The sequence below is a fragment of the Equus asinus genome, chromosome 3 (assembly GCF_041296235.1).
Source record: "Equus asinus isolate D_3611 breed Donkey chromosome 3, EquAss-T2T_v2, whole genome shotgun sequence".
Taxonomy (NCBI): Eukaryota; Metazoa; Chordata; class Mammalia; order Perissodactyla; family Equidae; genus Equus; species Equus asinus.
The window spans coordinates 161,607,518-161,625,762 of record NC_091792.1 but is presented as its reverse complement, the minus strand read 5'-3'; the positions used below and the strand labels follow the sequence as shown (position 1 = coordinate 161,625,762).

The following is an 18,245-nucleotide window of genomic DNA, read 5'->3' as shown; positions in this document are numbered from 1 at the left end:
CCCGGTCCCGGCCACACCCCTCCCAGGCCCCGCCCCCCGCCCCGCCCCCGCCCCGCGGTGGCAGTCACGTGGCACGCGACCCGGAGGCGGAACCGGCAGTCGCGGCGCAGACCGACTCCCGGAGCGCGGAGCAGCGGGTGGACCTGCAGGGCTCCGGGGGGTCCGCGCTCCGGCCGTGCGCCCCACCTCCGCGCCCCTGCGCCCGGACCCTGCGCCCCCGGCGCCCCCCGCGCCCCTGCTATGTGCCCCTTGCGCCCCCGCACCACGCTGCTCACGCTTTTGGCAGCGCTGCTGATCGCGCACCGCGCAGCCCTGGGCGAGGCTCCGTACTTGGTGCGCGTGGACGCGGCCCGTGTGGTGCGTCCCCTGCGGCCCTTCTGGAGGAGCACCGGCTTCTGGTGAGAACCCCGCGCGGGGAAACTGAGGCCCGAGCGGCCCATCTCGCCTCTGTCCCGCCGCGCGCCCGGCCTCCGGGTCTCTGGGACTCCCCTGCCGCATCTGGAGAGACCCTTGGGCTCTTGCGCCCCGGCGACTCCTGTGCCCACTGCGCGGAGTAGGCGCTCCGAAATGAGGCAGGCCGCCCAAGCCCTGAAATGCCCCTAGCCGGCTCAATCCTTCCCCTGGGGTCCACCCTCAATCAGAGCGGAGTCTGTTCTGTGTCGGCTGGCTCCACGCGTTTTTGGGGTGTCGCGGGAATTTCCTGGCTGAGTGGGTACCCTTTGTGTTGGAGGAATGGGTCCAGGCTCAGAGTTTGCCTGGTGGCCGCCAGAGATTTGAGGAGCCTCGTGATTGAGCCTGGTGGCCGACGGGGCAGCCCAGGCCCTGGGAGGGGCCTTGGCTCAGGACACTGCCCTTTGCTGCAGGCCAGGACCTTCTCAAGGGGGCAGCTCCGACGCTGTCGAATGTCCCTGCAGTGGGACCTGCCCTGCATCCCTGCGTGTCCCCAGCCTCTCTGTGTCAGGCTTCCAGCTGAGATGCCCCAGGCTGGTGGGGCAAGGAGTGCGCTGACATGTGGTTCTCTCTTCTCTGGAAGCCCCTGACCCCCATAAACATGAGACTTCACAACGTTCCTGGTGTTAGGAGTCATTTTATTACATCAGGGACATAAAATTCACTGGTGAACACTCCCCAGTCTGTCTGCCAGAGCCTGTGTCCTGGGCAGCCCTGGGGCCTAGACCCGTTGGTGCGGGATGTGCCGGGCCGCTCTGCCAGCCCCACCACGGGGACTAATTCCGCCACTCCTCCTTGTTCTGTCCCCAGTCCCCCACTGCCACACAGCCGGGCTGACCAGTATGACCTTAGCTGGGACCAGAAGCTCAACCTGGCCTATGTGGGCGCCATCCCTCATGGTGGCATCGAGCAGGTGCGGACCCACTGGCTGCTGGACCTCATCACGGCCAGGTGGGTGTTGGAGAGGGTGGGCAGCTGGGCAGAGCCCACAGCATGGAGATGAGGACTGAGGCTGCGAGGAGACGGTGCCCGGCTGTAGGGGCAGCAGGGGAGGGGCTCCTGCTCTGAGGACCTGTTGCTTCTACACTTCCTGGCAAGGCATCCTGTGGGGAGACGAGGAGGATGGTCCTCCTTGGCTCTGCGGGGCCGTGGGTGCCTGGGCAGCCCCTGGGTCGGGCACAGCTGCCCTCCTGCCCAAGGTCTGCCGGGAGGCTTGGGGTCATGTGGGCGTTCCGCTGCCCTGGCTTTGTGGCTGGACCAGGCACCAGGAGTGGGCACCCAGGTGACCCGTGCTGAGTGTTCTCGGGTGGGGCTGTGCAGGGACGCTGTGCCCGAGGGCTGAGGTGAGGCTCTGTCACTCACACCTGCCTTTGGCCCTGCAAGGCCCCGCAGGGTGAGGCATGAGGGGTAAGGAACACTTGGGTGTGTGTGCTGGGGGTGCTTTCAGAGGCACAGAGACCCTCACGCCCTGGCCAGAGCCCCCAGCTGTCAGGCTTTGGCACCTTAGAGCCACATGATTGCTTTGGGGTCCTCATTCTAATAAAATGGCGATGCCACATCCAACGAGTCTCACGACGCATGGCACCAGAGCCCTGGTTGGCACTGGCGGTGTTCGTCTCGAGGGCCCAGGTCTTGGGTCCGCGTGTGGCTGGTCCTTGTGTGTCTGGGTCTTTGTGTGTCTGGTCCTCGCGTGTGTTCACAGCACCATCCTCCTGCCTCGTTGGGTCGTGTTGGTTCCTCCAGGGCAGAGGCGGCACAACATTGCTCTGTGTGGGGTCCTGGTGAGCCACAGGGGAGAAGGTCTGCCTTGGGCTCCCAGGAGGGAGTGGAGACTGGGGGCAGGCACTGGCCCTACTAGAGGGTGGAGTCGGCAGCCGCCCGCTCCCTGTGGCGGGCTTGGGCCGCCTGCACAGCGCTGTGCACGCTGTGGAACAGCTGTGCTTCCTCAGCCGTATCCCCCTGGTCATCCCCGAGGAAGCCGCCTCTCCTCAGGGCCTCCCTGACCGCAGGGCTGCAGCAGGCCAGGAGCAGAGTGATGCCCAGGGCCCCGTAGTCTCGGCGCAGGTCCCACAGCGTGGCCATGCCGGCCGCATCCAGGAACAGCATCGGGGCACAGTCAATGACAACTGCGTGGAAGCTGCCCGCCGTGGGCACCAGCACAGCTGAGCTGCTCCCTGGGCCAAGGTCCTTGCCCTCAACAGGGTCTTCCTCACTGACCCCTGCTCCTGAGCCCTGCTTCTTTCTCCTGGCGGCCTCGCGCCCTGCATCCAGCCCCGTGAGGCTGTAGAGCGATTTCAGGAAGAAGTCCTTGTTGGCGTAGTAGAGTGGCCCCGCGAAGCGGAACACCCGCACCCCGGGCTCAGGGACCAGGCCCTCAAATTCCTCGGCGTCCTCGTAGAATCCTGAGTCCCCGATGCGGGCGAGCAGGACAGCACGTGGGCGTTGTGTGCGGCCGGCCAGGCTGAGCAGTGAGAGGAGCACGCCAACCAGCAGGCCAGCCTCGGTGCTGACCAGCACGCAGGTGGCCGCAGTGGCCACCCAGACCAGTGCGTCGGCTGGGCTGAGCTGCCACAGCTGTGGGACGTCCCTCACCTTGCGCAGGGCCCCCCGCAGGCTGACGACGATGACACAGGCCAGCACGCTCCGCTGCAGGTCCCGGAACAGTGGCGCCAGTGCCAGCAGCACCAGCAGCACCACAGCGGCACTGACCACGCTGGACAGCTGCGTGCGGCAGCCGGTGGCCGTCTTCACCAGGCTCTTGGCCAGGGCAGCGCTGGTGGCAAAACAGTGGAAAAAGGCGGGCAGCACGTTGCAGCAGCCCACGGCCAGCAGCTCCTGGTTGGCCCGCACAGAGTAGCCATGGCTGCGGGCAAACATCTCAGCCAGTGAGATGGAGAAGGCGGAGGCCACGAAGGCCAGGGGCACAGCGTCCAGCGCCACGCGCTGCATCAGCCCGGGGTCCGGCACCCGCGGGGCCATGAAGCCCGTGGGGATGTCGCCGGCCACACTAGAGCCAAAGCGCTCATGGAACTGCCCTAAATGGGATGCGAGCGTGGCCGCCAGAATGACCAGCAGCTCCGTGGGCAGTGGCACCTTCAGGCGGTGCCGGCAGCGGTCTGAGAGCTCCTTGGCGGCCAGCAGCACGGCCAGGCACACGGCACTGGTGAGCACGTCACATGGGTTGGCCTGCCCAGCACTGCGTAGCAGGCTCAGCCATGTGCTGACCACCATGCCTGGCCCCTGGTGCCGCGGGACCCGCACGCCCAGCAGGTGCCTTAGCTGGGAGGTGAGGATGGTCACTGAGGCCCCCATGGCAAAGCCGTCGAGCAGTGGCTGTGAGAGGTAGGCAGACACGAAGCCGAGCCGGAGGATACCCATGAAGACCTGTGGACACAATGGGGTCAGGGCAGTGGAGTGGCCGCAGCACAGAGCCTGACGTCTCTCCATTGCTGCTGCTTAGTTCCTGAGTGAACTCCGTTCACAGTCTCCCACGCATGCACGTGCACACAGCCACAGCAGACACTGGAAGTACACACATGGCCACGGATGCTCATTTCTGGCCCTTGCCAGCCCACGTATGTGGGCTCTGAGCCCTGGAAGGCAGCTCCTCTCTCCTGCCCTGTGAGTGGCACCACCCCATCCCAGGAGATCTGGAGCTGATGGGAGGGACCTGGAGTGGTCCCTGGAGGGGTTGACGTTGGAGTGGACAGTCCTGCCACAGGAGAGGCTGGGTGTGGTGAGGCTGCAGGAGGGCAGGTGGCCCTCAGGGTCCCACACGGGGTGGGAAGCTCAGAGTGGGTATGTGGACCGTAATCGGCATGTCTGGAGTCGAGGCAGCCCTCTGGCTGCCTGTCCCTGCCCAGGCCACGGCTGGCTGGATAGACTCCCCGCCCGCTGGGCACCTCAGCCCCTCTGGGCCCGTCCTGGGGTGTCATCCCACACACACCTCTGCCTCTGCCTCTCTGTCCTCTCCTTGCCAGTTAACCCCACTGTCCCCTGAGGCCCTGACCCTGTACTTCTCCTGCTCGGCCCTTCCCGGTGGGCGGCGAGCACCTCGGGGGCAGTTCCAAGTGGCTAAGCCGGCATCTGAGCCCAGGCCTGGCTCCGCAGGATCCCGTACAGCTGCCTCCTCACCTGGTAAATGCCGGTCATCAGTGTAAGGGCGGTGGCGACACGGATGGCGTAGCAGTCCCTCCCGCAGTCCTGCAGCCCGAGCGCCAGCATGGCGGCTGAGGCGTTGAAGGTGCTGCTGTTGTGCCTGGGCCCCGGGCCATCCTGGGCGGGGTCGAAGCCAGCCAGCAGGAGCTCGCGGTCCACCACCTGCCCCACCATGAGGCAGAGCAGGCTGAAGATGCCCACAGAGACGTGGCGTGAGGTGCCCATGAGGAAGTAGATGAGGTTCGCGAAGAAGGACGTGTAGAGGCTGTAGATGGGCTGCAGCCCTGCCAGCAGCGAGTAGGCGATGGCCTGCGGCACCAGGATGATGCCGATGACCAGCCCGGACATGACGTCCCCCACCAGGTCCTCCCGCAGGCGGTAACCGTGCAGCCAGCGCGTGGCGGGGAGCAGGTCCTGCACCAGCGCCTTGGCCCCCTGCATGCTGCATGTGCAGCTCCGCCGCAGTCTGGCCTTCAGCGTCTCGCGCAGGCCCTGGGTTGCTGGGGGCTGCCGGCGGACTAGCACCGGCCCCCAACTCTGCTCCGGGGGCACTTCCATCCTGGGGAACCAGGTCCCTTGGGGAAAACTGTAACAGAGAAGTGGGCATCGTCGCTGGGGTGGGGGGACGTGCTGGGTCAGAGGCTGTTGCAGAGACCCAGACACATGTGACCAAAGCCAGCTCCACTGCTCCCTGTCCACCACCCCATCCAGGCGCAGGCCCGCTGTCACCACATGCCCACACCAGAGGCCCCTCTGCTCCCCTGTGCAAACCACCGTGGTCCCCTCCAACCATCTCTCCTTCTTTGCACTGTGGCGCTGGGTGTCATGGGCTCAGAGGAAGAGGGCCTCCTGACACCCCCGTTGAGCCTGGCAGATGCTGGGACCCCAAATCTGTGCCGGGGGAGGGGTGCTCTCTGGAGCAGCACCTGCCACGTGTCCCGTCCTTGTGGCAGGATTCCTGGGACGTGCTTTGGGAGAGGGATCTTGGCAAGGCCAGCAGGGAGGCGGGTTAGGGTGACTGGCGTCTGTCGTCTGCCCGGTGTCTGGGATGGCGGGGCACCCTTCCTGAGTGTGTGTTCGTGTTCCTGGGTTTGGTTGGTGTCCCACACTGCGCAGGGGCTCCATGGAACCGCCTGCTGACTGTCCCTGCTTTCCTGAGGGCAGCCGCCGTCCAGGCCCAGCCCTCTGCAAACAGCCAGCCCGGCCAGCCCAGCCCTCCCTCTTGGAGCACAGGGTGTCGGCGGCCTTGGCCCTCCTCTTCACAGCTGTGCCGAGTCCAGCTCAGACCAGCTCTTGACCTTCCTCTCGTGTCATCGTTGGGCAGACAGTCTCTGCACCCTCAGAGCCTGGTCAGCCTGGTGCTGTGTCGAGTTCCCTGTGTGCGCTGGGCCAGGACACCCGGAGTGTCCCTCGGTGTGGAGGACGAGTGGCGGGCACAGCCTGTGGGCTCCAGAGTGGCGGGTCTGCTCCTTTGGGGACCGTTATAAGGCTGCGTTTCCTTCCTCTGAAGAGCTCCCCACATGGGTCCCCAAGTGCCTTGAGGCTCAAGCTCCTGGGGTCCAGGTGTGTAGATTGAGGGCTGTTTAAATTCCACCTGCCCTGTGCCTGAGATTCCCCAAGAGAAACCCTAGACTCCCGCTCACACTGTCCCCCCAGGGAGCTGGCCTCTGCTGTGGCCAAGTCACCTGGGGCCTTCACTGTCCTGCAGCAGGGCCCAGGGAAGACCTACCTGGGGGAGCCTGGCACGGGCTCGGTGGGCTGGAGGGTGGCGAGGCACCCGACCTGTCTGTCCTCCAAGGCCAGGGGCTGCTGGCCAGTTGGACCTCCGAGCCCTCTGGCTTCTGTTGGCGGGTGGTGAGTGGGGCGGCAGGGTTCCGGCACAGAGCTGCTGCCCGGAGCTGGGCTGTGGTGGATCTGGCGCTGGCGGGCGGGTAGTGCTCTGTGGGTGGCATCTGACTTCGAGGCTGTGCTGGGTTTGCAGTTAAATTATTTACCCCAAAGGTTGCTGAGTCACAGGTTGCCCCTGACCAGTATTACCTGAGCGGCTAATCCGGGAAGTTGTTCTGTAATCAGAGGCTCACAAATAATTACAATTGTGTGGGCCTCCGAAAGCTCCCAGCCTCCCAGGAGTGGAGGCAGCGGGCGGCTGGAGCAGGATGCCTGGGTTCTCTGGCCCTTGGAGGAGGCAGGAGGCTCAGGAGCCTGGCCAGTCTCAGGTGGGGCACAGGCAGCTTGAGACCCTTCAGGATGACCCTTCACCCCAGAGGGTGGGCAAGGATGGAAGGGGGACCAAGGAAGGAGCTGGTCTCCTTGTCCTGTCCGTGGACCTTCTCTGTCCTGGGGGAGACGGGTCTGATCCATGCTGGAGCACAGGCAAGGGCTGCCTGAGCCAGGTCGGCACTGGGCAGCCACAGCTGCAGCCTCTGTTCTGAGTTCTCACATGGAAAGCCGGCACGAGGCTGCTGTGTGTGTGTGTGTGCCCTTGTGCTGTCAGGGTGGCCCTGGGTCTGTCCTTTGAGCCTGACCACCTGGATTCCAGCCCGGGGCTGACCCCTGTGACTGTGGGTAGGTGCCTGGCCTCCACGACACGTGGCACCTGCCTCATAGGGCTGACCTGAGGGTAAACCATCCCTTTAGATGACTACACGTGCCCACACGTGATAAACTAATGGTGAGCTGTTGTTCTCAAAATGATTATTCAGAACTTGAGGTCCCCAGCTTTAGAATGAAGAAATGAAAGTGAACCTCCGTCCCTGGGTGCTGGAGGAGTGGTGTGTTAAAGGGGGCCCATCCCCTGCGGTCCTGGAGGGGAGGCCCCAGAGGCTGCGGTGGTCCCTTTGGTGGGGCTGGAAGGCGGGGCTGGCCTGGGCACTGTGGGCAGCTGACTCAGCCCTGCTTCTCGTGTCCCCAGGGCCTGCCAGGTGCTGAGTGGGGAGTTAAGATCAATAGCCAGCTGCCCTGCAGAGCCAGCCGGGGCTCTGGGGGCTCCATTGCCCAGGACAGGACAGTGAGATGCTGAGGGGCTCCCATCCAGGCCCCCCCCCCCCCCCCCCCGCTCAGCCCGACTTTGAGACCTCTGGAGCCTCCCTGCGCCTGGCTGGGGAAGACCAGGAGCTCCATCCAGGGGCAAAGATGGGAGTGGAAACCCAGGGTGAGGGGGATGGCCAGAGAGTGGGAGCGAGTCCCCACACCTGCAGTGAGGGTGGGGCGTGGACAGGGCCGAGACCCCCACTGGCCTTTCTCTCTCCAGATCTGGATTACTTAAAGAGTCTGCATTGGGCCCCGAGATCTCACCCTGTCCTGTGGGGTCTGAATCCCCCACCCAGGGCAGAGCCTAGGGCCTCCCCACCCCCTACCCCTTAACGCAGTCCGGCCAGGGACCCACGCGGCTCTGGCGGGGAGCTGTTTACCCAGCCGGGGAGCCATGGTTTACCAGAGCCGCTGGCCAGAGGGCAGGGCACGTGGAGTCACAGCAGTCCAGGGCCTCCGGCCCCTCCTCCGGGCAGATAAGGTGCACCACCTGGTGTGTGTTTGGGGGGTAGGGCGTTGAGCAGATACTGAGGGGTCAAAGAGTGCTCATCTCAAGGCCTAGCTACTGGCAAAGGGACAGTGGGAGAACTCCCTGAGCAGCCCCTGTGGGCAGAGGTGGGGTTGCCAGGTGGGAGCCTCACTGCCCCCCGGGCCTGGGCCCACTCCCTCGGAGGTCTCCCCAGAGGAGGGGACAGGGCCAGAGCAGTGTGGCACAGAAGGCTGTCGGGTGACAGAGTAGTGGTGGCTGGGTGCAGACCCCCTGGGGCTTGAGGTGTTGTCGTCCGTCCCCCCCACCCCCAGTCCCTCTGCCTGTTTGGCTGCATTGAAAGGAAACATTGTATCTCTACAAGTGAAAAGAGCAGGGTCAGCTCATTCCTCTCCAGGGCCCTGAGGACCAGACCGAGTTTTTTGCGAAAGACCTGCCGCGCACACTCATGCTCCCGGGTCCAGAAAAGGCGGAGGCCCGGTTCGACCTGCCTCTCTCCAGCTGGTCCTGGCCTGACACCCTCCCACCTGCATCCTGGGACCGCGGTTACAGGTCCTCCGGAGCCGCGGGTCTGTGTGTGCCCGCCTCGCGCCCCCGCGCATCTCCCCCGCCGAGCACGCGCGGCCTCGAGCCCGCCCCCTGCTCCGGGAGCGCGCAGCTCGGGTCTCCGCCCCGCGCATCCCTCTCCTGCCCTGCGCACCCTCCAGCGCGCGCTCGGCTCTGCTCCCTGACCACTGGCCTGCGCGGCCCGGTCCTCACCCGCCTGCATGTGCGACTAGGGTCCCTGCCCCGCGCACGCGAGCACTCACCAGGCCCCGGCTCAGCTCCGTCCTTGCGGCGCACGCGCTTCAGGCCCGGGGATGGGGGAGCTCTGGTGCTGCGCGACCGGCCGCCGGCGCGCGGTGAATGAGGCCCTTGTGCAGCTGCCGCGGGCCAGGCCAGGAGCGGGAGGCGACCCCACTGGTGCCTCGCACCCAGGTTCGGCCCCTTGCGAAGGATGGAGAGACTTTCCGGCCTGTCGGTGGCCCAGTCTGCGTCTCGACCCAGGCCTCACTGCAGGTGGAGTGTCGGGGTGGGCTGTGCCCTTCACCTCGCTGCTCAGCCCCCTCCCTAGCTTAGATCTCTCAACTCCCCCTCCAGCCGGGGCCAAGGCTGAGGGAGACCAAGGCACCCACAGTAGGGCCCAAGGACTGCTCCTCCCGGGTTTCTTGGCCTGGAGTCACCCCGGGGTCGGGTCTCCTGGTGCCTGGGGGCAAGTGTACTGGCCCCCAGGGCATCCTTCCTTGCTGAGGCTTGCTGGGCCAGGGTGACAGGCTGGAGATGCCTCCGCTGCTGGGGCGCCAACCCCGACACTGAGCACAGGAGCCGCATTACCCGCGGCCAGCTGTGTGCCTGGCCCAGTGTCAGGATTTGCGGAGAAAGCCGGGTGCCCGCGCCCGTGCCTTCCCTTTCCACGCGGTCACCATCTCCGCGCCTGCCCCCCCACCCCCAACGCACACGCTGTGGGACTTTGGAATCGTCCGCCCGCGCATTTGGTCTTTACCCACGTGCTGGTGAAGCTTGCTTTCTTTGCTACCGCTTGTGACCTTTGGATGGGGGGAAGGTGGTGGCTGGGAAGGGGTGAATCCCCGCAGTGCATCTGCTTGTCTGGCCGCAGAGGGGCCAGCGAGGGCCAGCAGGGTGTGCGGCCAGCCCTGGAGGAGCAGGGGGCCCTGTGCGTGGTGGCTGGATTCAGGCCCCTGCGTGGGCTTTGAAGGCCGGACCTTGTGCATAGTGAGGAGTGGGGAAGAGGAGGACCCGGAGCGGGGGCAATGACTTGTCCAGATCTGTGCTGTGTCCAGGGGACAGCGCTGGGCTGGCCAGGCTGTGGCACGGGATGGGGAGACTGACAGACCTGGAGCCTCAGGGCCAGATTCCCCGTGACCCCTCCCCTGCAGCCACACCTGCGGACAAAGCTGGGGCCAGCAGAGGGCGCATGGCAGGCCCTGGCCGTCTGGCCTTCATCCCCAGATCAAGAGGTGGATGGACCACGCCTCCCAGGGGAAGCCCTCAGACCCCCTGCCCCCCACCACCCGCCCACCTGGGCCAGCCCAGGCTCAGTGCTTGCTCCTGCCTACTTCACCCACCCCAGGTCCACCCTCGGGTATCCACTTCCACATGGGCAAATCTGAGACCCAGCTCAATGTCGGCTTCTCCCTGCCTGCCCCTGTGGTGTGCACCCTACCTGCCCGTGGCTGAAGCCGAAACCCATGGGCCGTGCTGGACTGCCCTCACCTCCTTACCTCCTAAATCCATCCACTCCAGCTCCTTTCTGTTCTGTGGCCGCCACTCAATCCAGGCACACCACCCCTCCCTGGGGGGCCATCTTCTGGCTCCAGTTAGCCGCCAGAGGGATCTTTTCAAAACATCATGACCATGGCTGAGTGGTAAGTTCACGCTCCGCTTCAGCGGCCCAGGGTTTCGCTGGTTCTGATCCTGGGCGCGGACCTAGCACGGCTCGTCAGGCCACGCTGAGGCGGCGTCCCACATAGCACAACTAGAAGGACCTGCAACTAGAATATACAACTATGTACTGGGGGGCTTTGGGGAGAAGAAGGAAAGAAAAGAGATTGGCCAATCTTTAGAAAACAAAATCATGACGAAAGGCAAAACTATGGAGACAGTGGAAAGATCAGGGCTTGGGGCGGCGAGGGCGGACAGGTGGAGCACAGAGGACTTTTCAGGCAGTGACGCTCTCTGTGACACTACAGTGGCAGACACGTGCATTATGCATCTTTCCAAACCCATAGAAAGTACACCACCGGGAGTGAACCCGACGTCAGCTGTGGATTTGGGGTGACGGACACGTGTCAGTGCAGGTCCATCCGCTGTAACGTGTGCCCCCTCCGGTGGGGATGCTGGTGGTGGGGGAGGCTGTGCCTGTGTCCAGGCAGGGGAATGGGAACTCTCTATCCCCTCAATTCTGCTGTAAACCTAAAACTGCTCTAAAAAATTGTGTTAAAAACAAACAAACTAAAGAAGGCATGGCACTGCTCTGGATCCCTCAGAGGGCTCCCCATTTCACCCTGAGTCAGGTCCCTCCGCACCACGGTCACAAGGCCTCATGCACCCTCATCCCTCATGATGCACACCCTTACTCTGACCCAGGTCCACTCGCTGCCTTTCTGCTGCTTGGGTTCCGTGACTTCCTTTCTGCCTCAGGGCCTTTGCAGGGTGGGTCCCATCTGTCCACCAGGTATTCTCATTGCCGACTTGTGCCATCACCTGATAGATCATCGTAGATGTTACCTGGGCGAGGTCCTCCCTGCCTGGCCTTGTGCTGCTTGTCACACCCTTTGTGGCACGTCTGATGCTCCCAAAGAGTCAAGTAGTCACCCTATGATGCCTGTCCCGTCTGGGATAGTGCAGGATGGGGAGCCCCGTTCTCCATTTCCTGCCTGTCCATGTTGCCTCTTGGAGTGCAGGGGCGGGGCCAGGATTCTGTTGAGCCAAATCTGGGGCCCTGGCCTATAGGAGGTGCAGAGACACAGGGTGTGGCACCCCCAGGTCCTGCCAGGCTCTGGTCCCACAGCCCCCCACTCCCAGTCAGCTGTCTTCAGGATGCCTTTTCTCCCCTACTCTATGCTGTTGTACCTTTCCCAAGAGACTGCCTGCCGCGACCCACCCCTGGGCTCCAAGCTATTCTGAGGCCCTCAAGGCTTGAGGGTGGGGTTCCAGGACAGGCACACTAGTTCATACTAGGCTAGGAGTGACTGATAGACCTCCATAGTTAGTGTTTTCTAAGGGAAGAGGCCCACTGATGAGTCTGGAGCTGAGTCCTGTGTGGCACCTTACACTCGCTACCTGCTTGAATGTAGCCACAGTTCCAGCCTGGGGCCCACTTTCCCCTGCCCTGACATTGAGTGTTCTACAGGGGGTCGGCTGGAGAGGGCCTGAGCTACAACTTCACCCACCTGGACAGGTACCTGGACCTTCTCAGGGAGAACCAGCTCCTCCCCGGTAAGGTCTGCCCTCTCCCCATGACATGGCCCCTCCGGGTCCTCACTGGCTGCCCGCCCAGGACTGGCCTCAGTGCTGGTGTGGCAGAGCCCAGGCCGGGTAGAGCGTGGGTCTTGTGCAGGCGGGGGGACGGGGACATGGCTGCCCTCTTCCATTGCAGGCTTTGAGCTGATGGGCAGCCCGTCTGGACACTTTACCGACTTCGAGGACAAGCAGCAGGTTTTTGAATGGAAGGACCTGGTCTCCCTCCTGGCCAGAAGATACATCGGTGAGCAGGGCACAGGCCCCGGGGGAACCGGGTGGGTGCTTCTGGGCAGGCTCTCTTGTGTCACCTGGGCCGCCTCCCTGGTCTTCTCTGTCATGAACCCGCTGAGCCAGGGCCTCCTGAGATAGGGGAGGGAGGCCAGACAGCTTGGGGGTGGGTGCACATGGAACCAGACACTCCCCATCGCCTCCAAACCCCCAGCCGTGGGTGCCTCCCTGGGAGTGGGGTGGGCTGCACTCCCCTGCCCCAGGGGAGGGGCCCACAGACAGCAGGACCCCTCTGCAGGTAGGTACGGACTTGCCCATGTCTCCAAGTGGAACTTCGAGACGTGGAACGAGCCAGACCACCACGACTTTGACAACGTGTCCATGACCATGCAAGGTGGGTGTGCCTCTGGGGTCCTGTGGAGCTGAGAGGGGTCCGTGGACCCTCAGGCACCAGGGTGTGGACTCTGCGGCCCCTCCCGCCAGGCTTCTTGAACTACTACGATGCCTGTTCCGAGGGCCTGCGAGTGGCCAGCCCAGCTCTGCGCCTGGGTGGCCCTGGCGACTCCTTCCACCCACCGCCGGCCTCCCCGTTGTGCTGGGCCCTCCTGGAGCACTGTCACCATGGCTCCAACTTCTTCACTGGGGAGCTTGGTGTGCGGCTGGACTACATTGCCCTGCACAAGAAGGTGCGCCCAGGACCCCACCCCTCTGCCCACAGGGGACTGCCCTTTCCTGAGCTGATGCCCACCCAGCACCCCTGCCGCTGGCAGCCCCACACCCCCTCCCCTACCAGCAGCGGTCCCGCGGTGGCCCTGGCCGTGCTGAGCCTGGGCTGTGCTGCAGGGCGCAGGCAGCTCCATCTACATCCTGGAGCAGGAGAAGGCCACCGTGCGGCAGATACAGCAGCTCTTCCCCAGGTTTGCCGACACCCCCATTTACAATGATGAGGCAGACCCGCTCGTGGGCTGGTCCCTGCCGCAGCCGTGGAGGACCGACGTGACCTACGCAGCCATGGTGGTGAAGGTGGGCCCGCCCCCAAGGCCTCTCCACCACAGCGGCCTTCCTCCCGGGGTTGGGGGGTGCAGGGCTGGGGGTGGGTGGCCGTGGTACCAGCCGCTCCTGACGCCCACCCCGCATGCCAGCAGGTCATCGCGCAGCACCAGAACCTGCTGGTAGCCAACGACAGCTCCTCCATCCGATACGCGCTCCTGAGCAATGACAATGCCTTCCTGAGCTACCACCCGCACCCCTTCTCGCAGCGCACGCTCACAGCGCGCTTTCAGGTCAACAACACCCGCCCACCCCACGTGCAGCTGCTGCGCAAGCCGGTGCTCACTGCCATGGGGCTGCTGGCCCTGCTGGGTGAGCCAGCCCTGTGTCCCTGCCTGCTTCCTGCCCACCCGCGCCCGGACGGGAAAGCACAGGCCTCCTGGCACACGCTGCGGCGCGGCCAGGGCAGGGCCTCACTGAGCGGGGATGTCCTTCCAGGCCCAGGCAGGGGTGCCCTGCGGGGGTGGGGAAGAGCAGGCTTCTGCTCTCCGACCTATTTCTGGTCCCTCCGCTTCCCACTTGCCCCAGCTCAGTGGGCCGCAGAGGCTGTTAGTGGCTGACACCTCCAGTGGAGGTGGACAAACGGTGGGAAGCCAGGTCCTGGGGTGGCAGAGGAGCAGTGACCTCCGCACAGTGACCCCCCTACTCCCACCCTGCAGACCGTGAGCAGCTCTGGGCCGAGGTGTCGCAGGCGGGGGTGGTGCTGGACAGCAACCACACAGTGGGTGTCCTGGCAAGCGCGCACCGCCCTGCTGGCCCCGTGGACGCCTGGCGCGCCACGGTGCTGGTCTACGCGAGTGACGACACACGTGCCCATGCCAACCGCAGCGTCGCCGTGACCCTGCGCCTGCACGGGGTGCCCCCGGGCCCGGGTGAGCGGGGTCCCAGGGAGGGGACTGCAGGGAGGGGTCTTGCTGTGGGGAGCGGGGGTGGGTGGGTGGATGGAGCTCAGGCAGGGTGGGGCCTGGAAGGGGAGGCCCTGCAAGGCATGGCCCAAGCTCTGGCTCCCCAGGACTCGTCTACGTCACGCTCTACCTGGACAACCGGGTCTGCAGCCCACACAGCGAGTGGCAGCGCCTTGGCCGGCCAGTCTTTCCCTCCGCAGAGCAGTTCCGGCGCATGCGCACGGCCGAGGTCGGCGGGCAGGGTGGGCGAGGCGCGGGCAGGGCAGCTGCCAAGGTTCCAGGGCCCTGAACTCCTGCCCCTGTCCCCAGGACCCGGTAGCCTCAGCGCCACGCCCCTTCCCTGCCGGCGGCCGCCTGACACTGCGCCCACAGCTCCCGCTGCCCTCGCTGTTGCTGGTGCACCTGTGCGCGCGCCCTGAGAAGCCGCCAGGCCAGGTGAGTGGCAGCCCCTCCCCATGCCGCTGCCCCTCCCCCCCGCCTCTCCCTCCACCACCCCCTCGGTCATGGAGCCTAACCCCCCAGGTGACCCAGCTCCGTGCTCTGCCCCTGACCCGCGGGCAGCTGCTTTTGGTCTGGTCGGATGAGCACGTGGGCTCCAAGTGCGTGAGTGGTCACCATCCTGCCCCACCCTGTCCTGCACTTGCCATGTAGGCGGCTCCCACCCCTGTTGTCACCCACAGCCTCTTCATGCTCCCGTGGCCATGTGGCCACTCCACTGTGCACCCCCCACGCAGGCTGTTCGCCTCTGCTCCTCACCACCCCCTCACTGTGTGCACTGCTGGAGATGGCCCGAGGTCACAGCCTGTCTGATGGGGGTGGGGGCACCTACAGGGGACATTTGCAGGCGGCAGTCAGGCTCCAGCCCTCTCCCCTCAGTGTGGCCAGGGACCCGGGAGGGGTCAGGTAGGGGCTGGAAGGAAGAGGGCTCAGGGTGCGCCCAGCCCCCCTGGAGCCCAGCTCTGGCCCTGACCCCCTCTTCCTCCAGGTGTCTGTGGACCTATGAGATCCAGTTCTCCCCAGAGGACAAGGGGTACACTCCCATCAGCAGGAAGCCATCAACTTTCAACCTTTTTGTGTTCAGCCCAGGTGCGCCTGCCCCCACCACACTGGCCTCCGCTACCCCACCCCTGGGCCTCAGTACAGTGCCCTGTGGGCTTGGTCCAGGCCTCCTGAAGCCTGGAGTCAGGGGCTTTAGGAGTTTGGGGTGGGTTCAGGGGGGCCTGTGCTCAAGGATGCAGGTGTACCTTTGTGTCTCCAGACACAGTTGTCGTCTCTGGCTTCTACCGGGTTCGAGCTGTGGACTACTGGGCCCGGCCAGGCCCCTTCTCAGACCCTGTGCAGTACCTAGAGGTCCTTGCCACGTGAGGGCCACCACTGCCCAGTGACTGAGCCTGTGCTGACCAGCGGACCCAGCGGCCAGGAGCGGAGGCAGGCTGGACCACCACGGGCCCATCAGCTCGTCTTCAGCTCTGTTTGTCCCCTCCTATCCACTCACACACCCCCTTAAAGTGCCTTTCCATATGTTGGTCTTGGGGTTGGCCTTTGTGGATGGGCACCGGACAGATGTGCCCGGCTGGAGCAAGGCCTTCTCCACCTCCTTCCCATTCAGAGCGCTCTCCCCGACCTGTGGGGCTGGGGTGGAAGTGGGTTGAGCACAGTCAGGCCTGAGCTCCTCAGGGAGGAGCAGGTCTGGCGTCTCTGGCGTCACTGCTGGGTGCTGCAGACCCTGTTCCCAGCCCTGCCTCTCTACCTGTTCTGCGGAGCTGAGGCTGCGCCGGGGGTGCACCTGGGTCAGGATGGAGCCCAGGGAGGACCCACTACCTGAGATTGGGGGAAGGTGGAGGGTGGAAGGTAGAGGGGAAGGTGGGGCTTCCAGGCTGCTTGGCCCAGACTGGGCAGCGGCAGAAAAGGCCCACAGTGTCCACTGCGGGCTATGCCCCCGCTGTCATTCTCCTTCCATATCTGGCCCCAGAAGGAAACAGCTGGTGTGCTCAGAGGAGGACAGTTTGGGGATGTGTGTAGATATGCGGGCAGGGCAGGAAAGCCACAAGGGGGGCGCAGCAGCCTGGGGCTCCCCCCGCCCCAGAGCAGACGGAGCAGGTGAAGGACAAAGGTGAGGAGACGCCACCTGCTGAGGAGTAGAGACCTTGGGCCCAGGGACACAGCCAGCTGGGGGGCCGTGCGAGCAGGAGTGGGGGCAAGGAGGCCCCCATCCCACTCTCCTCCTTCCACTGCCCTCCGGGGTTGCCCTGGGCTCAGGGTGAGTGTGGGATGTGGACCTGGACGGGCAGATGGAAAACAAGGCCTAGTCGACCCTCTGGCTCCTGTGCACCTGCCGGCTCCATCTGTGTGGAAAGCTCAGGAGCCTCCAAGACCCGCCAGCTGCCTCATCCTGAGTGGGAGGTGTCCATTTGTCACACTCCTATCTGAACCCCAAAGCCAGCACCTGTTCCCCAGCCTCTTTCCCCACGTGGGGCCTCAGGGCTCCATGCCTCCGTCTTTCTGGGGGCCCCAGTCTTTGTGTGTCTGGGGACAGTTGTTCACTGACGTCACTGCACAGAGGGGCAGTGGGGGTAGCTGGGAGGCCCCCTGGGTTCCGGGTGCTGTCTTCTGCCCCACCATGAAGCCCTGGCCTGGTCGGCTCAGCTCCTGTAAATAAAGACCACAGCCCAGGCAGCGCCAACCACAGACGTTTAGCTTCTCATGGTCTGGCAGCCGGAAGTCCAAGACCAAGGTTGGTTTCTTCTGAGGCCTCTCCGTGGCTCCCAGTGTGTGTCTGCGTCCTGATTGCTTCTCACAAGGACGTCAGTCATGGGATCAGGGCCCACTTGCTTGACCTCATTTGAACCACCCTGTTGAAGACCCTGTCCCTCGTTATGATCACATTCTGAGGTGCTGGGGTTTAGAACTTCAACGTCTGCATTGGGGGGGTACAGCTCAGCCCGTACCAGGCTCTGACCCATTTGTCTGTGGGCTCAGGAGCCGTCGTTGGAGTGGTGAAGTGGCCTCTTCTCCACCTGCTGGTTCAGCGGCCTGAGGACCCCCGATGGTCAGTACTGGGAGGGTGCCCAGGTCCTTCCTCGGACACCAGGGGCTTCACACCCGCCGAGTGGGAGCCACCAGGGCAGCACGGCCGCCCGCTCTGCCCTCCCTCCAGCTCCATGTGTGCTGGCTTTGGGCAAAGCAGCAGTACATTCAGATCTGCGCCTCTGCTGGGTCAGAGCAACCTGTGTAGATGTACCTGCTGCCCCCAACCGAGTCCCAGCACCACACACTGTGCCTCTTGGAAGTGGGCAGTAGAGGGCTGGCCCGTGGCCTCGTGGGTGAGTTTGGCGCACTCGGCTTTGGTGGCCTGGGTTCAGTGCCCAGTGTGGACCTGCACCACTCGTCAGCCATGCTGTGCTGGTGGCTCACATACAAAATATGGGAAGATTGGCACAGATGTTAGCTCAGGGTGAATCTTCCTCAGCAAAGAAAAAGAAGTGGGTGGTATAAGGTAAAACAGCTTACTTCACTTTAAATAGGACATCCCAACGTTTCCCAGACCGTCGGATCCCTAAAGCCTCCCTAGAGGCTCCTGGACTTCCACAGGGTTTCTCTCCCACCTGCTGTGGGCTCGAGTCTCACTGAGACATCAGGGTCCCTCTCATCCACCCAGTCACCCAGTCCAATTAGCATAAAGTCATGAAGGAACTAGGATCCTCTGGGTCACGTTAAGACAGTGGGAGTGTTGGTGCCATCGAGGCCAACGGTGAAGGCTGCTGACATCCCCGTCATGTGAGGCACGCGGCTGCTGGTTTCTTCCCGCATGGGGATGGGAAAGAAGGTGTTTGCCTGGTGAGCTGCGGCAGGTGCCATGGGCCGATGCCTCCAGTAGATCCGCGTCCGTCCAGTCCTCAGCTGTGATGGGCGTC

General features: G+C 64.4%; 2 protein-coding genes across 18 annotated transcripts; one reads left to right on the top strand and one right to left on the bottom strand.

Annotated features, from left to right (window-relative positions):
* The first annotated feature begins 62 nt into the window (after positions 1-62).
* On the top strand, positions 63-17,014 carry IDUA (alpha-L-iduronidase). 15 transcript variants are annotated; one of them, XM_014832156.3, is made up of 14 exons: positions 69-398; positions 1,261-1,401; positions 12,039-12,124; positions 12,285-12,392; positions 12,675-12,770; positions 12,860-13,062; positions 13,220-13,399; positions 13,522-13,738; positions 14,086-14,298; positions 14,439-14,560; positions 14,641-14,766; positions 14,854-14,930; positions 15,317-15,417; positions 15,590-17,014. In XM_014832156.3, the coding sequence occupies exons 1-14, from the start codon at positions 241-243 to the stop codon at positions 15,694-15,696; spliced, it is 1,935 nt and encodes a 644-aa protein (XP_014687642.1). In that variant the 5' UTR covers positions 69-240; the 3' UTR covers positions 15,697-17,014. The 15 variants fall into 15 exon arrangements, 11 of the variants coding, with proteins under 11 accessions (XP_070362522.1, XP_014687642.1, XP_044623962.1 ...); XM_044768027.2 differs by having other exon boundaries at positions 89-398; positions 13,519-13,738; XR_011502396.1 differs by having other exon boundaries at positions 99-398; positions 14,854-14,934.
* On the bottom strand, positions 1,401-9,074 carry SLC26A1 (solute carrier family 26 member 1). Of its 3 annotated transcripts, XM_014832163.3 has the most exons (5): positions 8,935-9,070; positions 8,042-8,128; positions 6,338-6,577; positions 4,585-5,194; positions 1,401-3,834 (listed from the first exon to the last, which is right to left on the bottom strand). In XM_014832163.3, the coding sequence occupies exons 4-5, from the start codon at positions 5,164-5,166 to the stop codon at positions 2,305-2,307; spliced, it is 2,112 nt and encodes a 703-aa protein (XP_014687649.1). In that variant the 5' UTR covers positions 5,167-5,194; positions 6,338-6,577; positions 8,042-8,128; positions 8,935-9,070; the 3' UTR covers positions 1,401-2,304. The 3 variants fall into 3 exon arrangements, with proteins under 3 accessions (XP_014687649.1, XP_070362513.1, XP_070362514.1); XM_070506412.1 differs by lacking the exon at positions 8,042-8,128 and having other exon boundaries at positions 8,935-9,074; XM_070506413.1 differs by lacking the exons at positions 6,338-6,577; positions 8,042-8,128 and having other exon boundaries at positions 8,935-9,073.
* Positions 17,015-18,245: the final 1,231 nt, after the last annotated feature.